The 10,000-nt window shown below is 48.2% G+C and overlaps 1 protein-coding gene across 14 annotated transcripts in view; it reads left to right on the plus strand.

The window, feature by feature from the left end:
- LOC122249949 (uncharacterized) overlaps positions 1 to 10,000 on the plus strand; it is a 116,248-nt gene that overhangs the window by 42,766 nt on the left and 63,482 nt on the right. For 3 of the 14 annotated variants that reach the window (XM_086531672.1, XM_086531679.1, XM_086531671.1), the window contains exon 1: positions 1 to 1,366. This exon is cut by the window's left edge and continues 162 nt beyond it. The exons of 8 other annotated variants lie outside the window; for them this stretch is intronic. In XM_086531672.1, coding sequence (XP_086387798.1) covers positions 1,349 to 1,366 — 18 coding nt within the window. In that variant the 5' untranslated portion in view covers positions 1 to 1,348. The remainder of the gene's footprint in view (positions 1,367 to 10,000) is intronic. 3 more of the 14 variants (XR_015190592.1, XM_086531680.1, XM_086531673.1) reach the window with 3 other exon arrangements.

Genomic DNA, 10,000 nt, shown 5'->3' on the forward strand with positions numbered 1-10,000 from the left:
ACAACTTGAGTTTTGCTTTGCGTGTGCGTTCGTACGTGTGGTCGTGGTAGGAGGCATTCCCACATTTATGTACATCTTGACCTTCTTTATTGATATTCAAGGTCGCTGTTTCCCCTGTCCGAAGAATATTGTTTTTCTTGGCTCTTTCGGTGTTTCGAGGAGTAAATATTTACATGCGAAAGTACTCAAATCTTGTTGTTGTAGGCATACTTTTCTTATAATTATGATATATGCTACAAATGGCCTAGGCTTTTAGTTTAGGTTTATTTAGAGTGACGGTCAGTATTGTCTTGGGCTTTTACAGTCTCACTGAATCGTAATGTTTCCATTGTTTAATAGTCTTGTTATTTATTCTTTGTTTGTTTGGCGCGAGCGTGGGACAGTGCCTCTAGGTGCCATCGACTCGTCTTGCGGCGTTGCCAAACTTCCTACTCTCGCACTTCTATTGATTTCACTAGGAAGCGTGGGCAATTAGGCCTACGGTGTATCCAACGGCTCCTTGGTCTCGTCCGATGAAGGATACCCTCTCCCCATTCGAGTCATAGGCCTCGTTAACTCGCAAGGACCTCCGACATGTCAAAATGGGCTCATAATAGCAAATGTTGTGGAGAGGTGGGTGCGAGGCGATGTGGCAGCGGCGCCTCGAGCGGAGTCAATACGGGTGTGTTGCGCGCGAGGTTTAGTGGGAGACGAACCGCGGAAGGGAGGGAGTCTATCGCGCCTGCTCCGTCACCGCTATTCCCCCCCTCCTCCTCCTCCTCCTCCACAACCTCTCTTGCTTTCCTGCTAGCCAAAACTGTTGGGGAGAAAGATGGGCGAATAATGGTTCTCCCTCAGAAGCGGAAACAGCAGGAGGCGGGCCTACACAGGCGGATAGGGGGGCCCAACAACGGAACTGATTTCTGCTAAGGGTGCCAACCAAACCTCGTGACGTCGTTCCTTGGGAAATGTTTTCATAGTGATGTGCCAATAAGCCCCCAACAAAACCCCATACAGGAACCTCGAAAGGACCTATTCAAAAATATATATATAGTAGTATGTTATATTTCATCCATGGGAAAAAGGCGGTGTTTGGTACCGAGCTAAAACAGAGATCACTCTTTACATAGATAGAAGTGTGTTTGTGTGTGTCAAGGGAAAAGAGAGAGATCAAGAGAAGAAAACAAGAAAATATGTTTTTTTTCTGGGGGCAATCCCTTTTTTTTAGTTAAGTAACACGACGAAGAAACTTGACAACAGAAAATATCAACGAGTCTTGGTATTAGAACAGCTGGAGTATATTGTGATTTTGAAGACCCAATGAAGTTATCGTAAAAGAGGAACTGTTTACTGTGTACCAGGACATATCATGCTAGTGTACATACCGGTAAGTAGATGTTACTAGATGTATACAATTAATCAACATTTTATTTTATTACCATAAGGTGTATTCATCAAAAATTAACCGTCCATATACCAGTGTTACTTAGTGCTTTATTGACAATGGCAAGTGTTGTGTTTCAAGCTATAAAACCATCAAATCCTGCCCTCCTGAACACCCTATACTAATCCTTATTAGATGAATAACAAAGTAACGCCAAGACCTGAACAATAGAAAGGGGAATGGATAACGTAGAGCCCGTAGATGTCACAGAGAAATGAATACCCTCCAATTTAGTTTTGACAACAACATATGGGTTAGAGATAACACCATACAGTGAGAGTAATACAGTGCATATTAATTTTGTTTCTCCTATGCCGACCCTACAAGAAAAAAAGAAAGTTCCATTTCATAGTCCTACGTGAGAAGGGACGAAAATAATCGAGAGGCAGGAAGGGAGAAGAATGCCGTACACAGACAGACAGACAGACAGACAGGCAAACTCTACCCTGATTGACGAACAAAGTTGAGAGACAAAGACAGCAGCAGCAGCTCAGGAAATGCTGATTGGGGGAACAGTTTTGTTCTTTTGCCAGCATGACTGTCGGCAGTGGTTAAGGGGAAGGATGTAAAACGTATGATTTTGATTGTAAATTTGGTGCATGATGTCATATCTTGTCTTATAAATTAACGGGGTGGAGGCAGGTGTTGGTGATGTCAGAGGAGGGATTATAAAGGCCGTTTCGCTTTTTTATTGTTTATATAAAGGTCTCCCCTTTTTATTACCTTGGCAAGGTGGAGGTTTCAAATCTTGATAGTGATACAGAACCGCGGTTTATGGCCTTCCATTTTTTGTGTGTAGTGTAAACGAATCATAACTCACACGCAGCTGCTTGCTTGGCAGTGGCGCTGGTAGGAACAAAGTAGCCTAGAAACAAGCTAGAAGAGACGCGAGATAGAGGAGAGAAGAAAGAGACCGAGGCCAGGTAGGCGAAGGGAACAAACACTCCTGCACGACGGCGGCTAATACGTGTGTTCCTCCCTCCAAGGTTGGCCAAGATGCCGCTCTACACTTACCTCTCATTTTTATCGGCTCTACCACCGCGCCTTACTCCCCCTTTGCACAGAGTGGCGAGAGGCCTGCTGGGTCTAGCTGTCGCGAGGATGTTACATGTGGCAGAGAGGAGGAGGTGGAGGTGTAGGAATAAATAATTAAGCAGAAGTGGGAAGCATGCGTCGGGTTTAAATATTTCGCGTGTGTTGGCCACGGCGAGCGGCGGCGGCCAGCACAGGTTACATTTCGCTTTGTTTACAACGCGTGCTGCCGGAGCTCCGGCACGCTCTTCTCGTACACCTTGACAACATAAGATGACCCGATTTTGCCGAGTGATGATTCAACGGCTGTTTTATTCTGTCGAAGCAAGTTCCAGAATAATATGGTTGGCAAAGTCAGGGAGAAAATATACGTTAATCGAAAGGAAATTCCACCTTGGGCGCAGAACTTAGTGACAGTGAGATACAAGACGGCGCTGCCTGGCGTACGTCGAATTCTCCAGCGTAGGTAAAAGTACTTGCATTCGGTTGAAATTGCAGTCGGAAGGTCATGTATTGTGTAAAACTTCGTACCGAACAACGGAAACGAGGATAGTGAAGTTGTGGTGGTATGTGGGGAAAGGAGGGGGAAGTTTAATGAATACGGAGGGAATGGTGGAGCGGGAGGTCATGGAGGAGAAGGGTGGGGGTGGGGGTTGGGGTGGGAGGGGGTTACCTCAATCATGCGCTCTGAATGTTTTTGGGAATATATTTAACCGCGAAATTGACCTTGTTGATTCAGTGGTCGAATGGTCAGTCTATAGGAATGTAAGGCGTGTGAGAGAGAGCGACACAGAGGTATGTGGTTGTGCATTGACTCATTAATGCCTGATTAATTAGGATTTGTGTTTCTGTTATGTGTTGAAATGTGGTGGAAGTGTCCCCTGGTAAATACATCTTTTTGCGATTATTGTTTTATTTGTTCGCATATTTTTGATATTTGATATATATATTCATTCACGCAGGTGAACATGCACACGCGTGCGTAGTATACACACAGTCTTGCACGCATGCGGGTATGCTAACAGACAAACACGCACACGCGCACACACACACACACACACACACACACACACACACACACACACACACACACACACACACACACACACACACACACACACACACACACACACACACACTCACCTCCTTACACATGCGCGTCACACGAAAGCTGGCGATGCGAGGTCTAACATACACATAGGTTAATTAGCATTACTTTTACTTTTCAATAATCTTGTCGGCCTACTTTGAACCCCCACCCACCTCCACCCACCCCAACCCTCCTCCACCCACCCCCGCCCGCATCTGGGAGCCTGGGTTTAGATGACAAGTCCCAAATACGAAACATGTTGTGTGCAATTTTATGCTTGATCTATGCGGGTTCAACCCCCCCCCCTTCCCCCTTTCCTCCTCCTCCTCAACCTTAAGAACGCCTTTCCCTATGACCCACTTGGATGTGTAGGCCTCCCCCCCCCCTCTCTCTCTCTCTCTCTCTCTCTCTCTCTCTCTCTCTCTCTCTCTCTCTCTCTCTCTCTCTCTCTCTCCCTCCTCTCTCTCTCTCTCCTCTCTCTTTTTCTATCTATCCTCTCTCTTTCTCCCTCCGTCCCTCCGTCCCTTAATCCAATCCCACCCACAAACCTGTAACATCCCCCTTCCAAAAAAAAATGAAAAAAAAAATCATTAGCCCCCCTCCCGATGGCTCGTTGATCAGCGCGAGGGAACAGTTGCAAAGGCCGGGGCGAGTCGAGGCGAGGCGAGGAGACGCGAAGGCTCAAGGGGTACGGAGACGCGAGCTCGTATTTATAGCAGCCATGCACTGGGCTCTTCTTCCCTCGCTTTGGGTTCTGTCGCCGATGCAAGCGACGGAGAGACGTGGAGGGAGAGGGGGGGCGGGTGGAAATAGGGGAGGGGTGGGGGAAGAATAGAGGGTAAGATGGAGAGGGGAGGGGGAAGGGGGTAGTCGAGGGAGGAGGTGGAAAGGGAAGGAGAGAGGAAAGTGAGAGGGAGAGGGAGAGGGAGAGGGAGAGGGAGGGAGAGGGAGAGGGAGAGGGAGAGGGAGAGGGAGAGGGAGAGGGAGAGGGAGAGGGAGAGGGAGAGGGAGAGGGAGAGGGAGAGGGAGAGAGAGAGAGAGAGAGAGAGAGAGAGAGAGAGAGAGAGAGAGAGAGAGAGAGAGAGATCAGGAGATGGAGAGGGATGAAACTGAGAGGAAGAGGGAAAAAAAGGAACAGAGGGTAGAAGGTGGTGGGTAGCGATGGTCGAGCAAGGGAGACTGGGGGAGGCAGGGGAAGGTGAGAGCAGATCAGTTCTCTCTCCTGGTTTTTCCTCGAAAGGCTACCGGTGTGCAGGTTTTGTCATGATGCTTTGTTGCCTTTGTTGTATTTCTCCCCCCCCCCCCTCTCTCTCTCTCTCTCTCTCTCTCTCTCTCTCTCTCTCTCTCTCTCTCTCTCTCTCTCTCTCTCTCTCTCTCTCTCTCTCTCCCCTCCCTCCCTCCCTCCCTCCCTCTCTCCCTCTCTTCCTCCTTTTCTCTCTCTCTCTCTCTTTCCCTCCCTCTCTCATTCATCACCCCCTCCCTCCACTCCTACCCCTCCCTCCCCCCTCCATCGAGCGACATTCCCTTGTCTCGCGTGTTTCCTCCGTGTTGCCAGGAAGTAACGAGAAAAGGACGTGGTCGCCGCCACGGATCATGGTGGGCGTGAGAAGGCCCTGGTGGACGCGTATGGGGAGGGGCGGGGGGTGAGTGGGCGGGCTATTGTGGGAAGGGGGTGGAGGTGTGTGTGTGTGTGTGTGTGTGTGTGTGTGTGTGTGTGTGTGTGTGCGTCCGTGCGTGTGTGTGTGTGTGTGTGTGTGTGCGTGCGTGCGTGCGTCCGTGCGTCCGTGCGTGTGTGAGAGAGAGAGAGAGAGAGAGAGAGAGAGAGAGAGAGAGAGACCGTGACGCGAGGAGGAAAGAGGGTGAAACATTCATGTGGGTATAAGGGTGTTTTCAAAGGCTTTATGCGGGATGAAGAGAGGGAGGAGAGTAGGGAGAGGAAGAGGAAGAGATGGGGAAAAAGAGGGAGGCGGATGGGGGTTTGGAAGGGAGAAACAAATAATTATTGTAAATCACTCAAGCAACGGAAAAAGGACAGATTGAGAGAGAGAGAGAGGGGGGGGGGAGGGAGAAATAGAGGAAAAAGAGAGAGAGAGAGAGAATAAAACTAAAAGAAAAGAAGGCCGGGGGTGAGGATAGGATATGCAGGATATGAGATCGAGATAAGAGACTAGTTAGCCTGTATTACCCAAACTCGTGCAATGTGCACATATAGGTAGACAGACAGACAGACAGACAGATAGATAGATGTATGCGTGCGCTCGTATGGCTGTGCATGTATGTTTGCGTGTCCGCGTATGTCTGTGCGTACAATATATCGCTCACACACAATTTCCCGTAATTATCGTTCAACATCCCACCGCTGTATAAGAGGAGGTTTTCGAAGGACGACCTTGCAGACGAGATGCAACGTAAGAGGCCACAGAAAGCCCTACGACAAGGCCAGGAGGTCGCGAGGGCGTGGTCAGGAGGCAAGAGGGTGTGGCCATTCCAAGGCTGTGATTCTAACCTTTCTCGCGACTGTGTATGAGAAAGGCTCAGTGTGAGTGATGCGGGAGGAGGCCGGGACTTTCCGCTCTTGCCCTTCTGTCGCTCACTCACTCTCTCTCTCTCTCTCTCTCTCTCTCTCTCTCTCTCTCTCTCTCTCTCTCTCTCTCTCTCTCTCTCTCTCTCTCTCTCTCTCTCTCTCTCTCTCTCTCTCTCTCTCTCTCTCTCTCTCTCTCTCTCTCTCTCTCTCTCTCTCTCTCTCTCTCTCTCACTTTCTCTCTCGAATAAACTTATCAAAATCAAATCAAATCTCTCTCTCTCTCTCTCTCTCTTTCTCTCCCTTTCCTTGTTCTCTCCCCCCTCTCTCTCCCTCTCTTTCCAAATCACGCTCACTCTCTCAGTCTCACTTTCCCTCCCCCTTTCCTTGTTCTCCCTCTCTTTCCATCTCACGCTCACTCTCCCTCCTCCTTTCCTTGTCCCTCCCCTCCCTCTCTTTCCATCTCACGCTCACTTTTTCATTCTCACTCTCCCTTCCCCTTTCCTTCTGCACGCCCACTCTTTCGTTCTCACTCTCCCTTCCCCTTTCCTTCTCCACGCTCACTCTTTCCTTCTCACTCTCCCTTCCCCTTTCCTTCTCCTTCCTTCTCCCTCCCTCTCCATCTTTCCTCACTGGATTACTGTGATGGAAACTGATCACGTAATTAATGACCATTTATTCCCAACGTTCGTTTAGCGAAGAGTGAATAAAGGCTTTAATTAAAACGGCGCGATAAAGCGATAATGATGATGATAATGAAGTGATAATTATATAGACGATACTCATAAAGTTAATAACATCGATTAGTGATAGTAATATAGATAAAAAATATATATACTGATGGTTTTCAGCAGCTTTGGAAGTAATGATGATGATAAGGAAGATGAAAGATGAAATAATCCTGAAATAAAATGTGAAGATTGTCTTTTAAATGCGAAGGGCTTAATAGTAAAATTGCAAAAATTGTTTAAGAGAAGCACAGAAGAATATAATCATGGTAATCGGAGTTATTATGGTTTTCTCAAAGATTTTTTTTAAGATACTTAAGGACTTTGTGTGTGTTTATTGTGTGCGTGTTTATGTGTCTGCCTATGTGTGTGTATGCGTATGCGTGTGTTGATTAAAATCCCAATCAATATGGATGTATTGACTACGAATTTCATAATGAGCTTACCAATTTCCCTTCAATAAAAATGTGCTCGACCGAAATGAAGAAGAAAAAAAAGAGTAAAGGCAAGCGAATAGCGTCCTTATGGAATTCGCTTGTCGTGACTGGGCCTAGTTAAGGGGAAATACGGCTGGGTTTTGTGGTGGAGACGTGTTCCTTGGTTGTGTGTTTTTTGTTTGTTCTCCTTTAGTGTAGTTGCGAGGAAGAGGGAGAGACAGACAGAGAGACAGAAACATGGAAAGAGAGAGACAGACAAACAGACAGACAGACGTAGAGGGTATAGAAAACACACACACACACACACACACACACTCATATTCCTTAACTAGTAAGAGCAAGTAAAGTGAGCGAACGAGGCAGCCACGTTTAAGGGAAGTGGGAGAGGGTGAGAGGGGGGAGAGGGGGAGGGGCTTGTGATAGAAGGAGGGAGGGGGAGAGAGGGGAAGGGGATATGATGTAAGGAAGGGGAGGGTGGGAAGCAGGAGAAGGGACTATGGTGGGAGGGAGGAGGGAGGAGGGAGGACAGGGGAAGGGGGTATAGTGGAAGGAGGCACGAGGGAGGGAGACGGAGGGGGTGTATGGGGGACGGAGAGGCGAGGGAGGGAGAGGGGAAGGGGGGTTCGGTGGAAGGATGGGGGATGGGCGAGGTGGTGGGGGGGGAGGCCAGGATGCGGGCACCATCATCATCACAGTTCACCTGCCGGCGGGGGCCAAGGGGCCATGGCGCTGTTGTGTGTTAGTGGAAGGGGAGAGGATGATGATGATGGTGATGGTGACGTTGCTGACGCGCCAAGGTTATGGTGACGGCGGCCATGATGGGGGAAATGATGGTGATGACGACGACGATGATGGGGATGACGTGTCTGTGTGGAATGTTGGGATAGGCGGTCTATAATGCCCGGGTATGTTGTTTTCCGATGACCGGTATGTGGAAGGGGAAGTGTGCATGTATGTGAAATAACTATTCACACACACACACACACACACACACACACACACACACACACACACACACACACACACACACACACACACACACACACACTTCACACACAAGTACACATATACGCACATACACACAGGGATACGAGGGGGATCGCGCGCATGTGTAAGTTGAGGGTGTGTGTGTGTGTGGGGGGGGGGCGACATACTTGCGTGTTGAAGGAGCAACATGTTAATGTCACAGAGAACTATGTTTTTTGTGAGGGGACGAAGGGAAGCTCCCCTGGCCTGCGTGTTGGGGATGTGGGGATGTGGTAGGGGGAGGGGTAAGGGGAGGGGAAGCAGGAGGAGGGCATTGGAGGCCGTACAAAAAGTGGGAGTTGCTGTACCCACTCCCTGTTACGACACTCCTCTATACTCCCTACTCCCAGTCGCGGTCGAGTTAGCCTACGACGAGCATAGGCTATGCTAGGTGGTCGGTTGTGTCTGTTTCCTGTTCCCCGTTGTTTGGTCGCTCTTGGATTCCGATACAGGGGAAGACACACACACACACACACACACACACACACACACACACACACACACACACACACACACACACACACACACACACACACACACACACACACACACAACGTCATTACACCTTTAGAAGGAAGAAAATAACTTCGAACTTATTATTCTGTCTTAAACGAATAAACGACTGGCTGTACGACCACCCACTGAATGACTTATCGACTGTTCGACTGAATGGTCCCCGACTGTGCCGCATGACTATCGACTGAACGACTGGCCGACCGACTGTACATCAATGTGGGACGACTATACGACCATTACCTAAACTGTACGACCATTGACTGACCTGGACGACCGGATAACTACCATTAGCAAAACTTCACGACCATTGACTCGCCTGGACGACCGGACAACTACCAATAGCTAAACAGTACGACCATCTTGTCGGACTGTACTTCAGAATAGACGACCGCACAACCATCGACCTAACAACTGCACGACCATTGACCGGACGACAGGCACAACGATCATAAAACGACCGAACGAATGGAAAGATGAATCGACTTGCAACTTGCAGCTTGCAACAAGAGGACAAAGATAATGCTATTTCACGTTCCGGCAGAGGTTGCGCGGCAAAGTTGATAATGAAGGTGATGGCTAATAACGGTGATTGGAACCATGAGGATGTTGTTGATTAGGCTCGTGTTGATGGCAGTCACGAAGCTTTTGGTGATTTGGATTAATGATTCTAAGAAGAACGATTTTATTGATATTGGATATTTGGAAAGGTGGTAAAGTTGATGATAATGATCAGACGTTATAACCAGCATTTTAATGATAGTAACAACAACAACAACGATGACAATAATAATAATAATAATACAGATAATGATGATAGTAAGGAGCGAGAGACCTAAGGCGCTTTTCGCTACGGAAATATCAATATCATGATGATGTGGTATGGGACGAGCAGCCTCTTGGCTCGAGCGATGCTGCGGCCGGCTGCCTCCTAGCACAGCTTGGTGTGGCGAGGCCGATATGAGAATCGTGCTTACAATGGCGAATGGAGGCTTAGCTAGTTGTTCTTCCTAGCAAGGGCGGGGGAGACGCCTGCGGGAAGCGCTAGTGTAGGCAAGGGCCTTTTTTTTTTCTCTTTGTCTCGCACGTTTTTTTTTTTTTTTTCCTCCATCATGTTTACTTGTTTTCCTTTTTTTTGAGGGGGGGAGAGGGCTAGGCAGCTAGTTATTTTATTTTGTGCGTCTCTTTTTTTCTCTTAACTTTGATTCTTTTTTTTTGTTTTGTTTCACT

This window comes from Penaeus japonicus, unplaced genomic scaffold, assembly GCF_977035675.1.
Source record: "Penaeus japonicus unplaced genomic scaffold, GWHDUDI00000001_assembly GWHDUDI00000036, whole genome shotgun sequence".
NCBI lineage: Eukaryota > Metazoa > Arthropoda > Malacostraca > Decapoda > Penaeidae > Penaeus > Penaeus japonicus.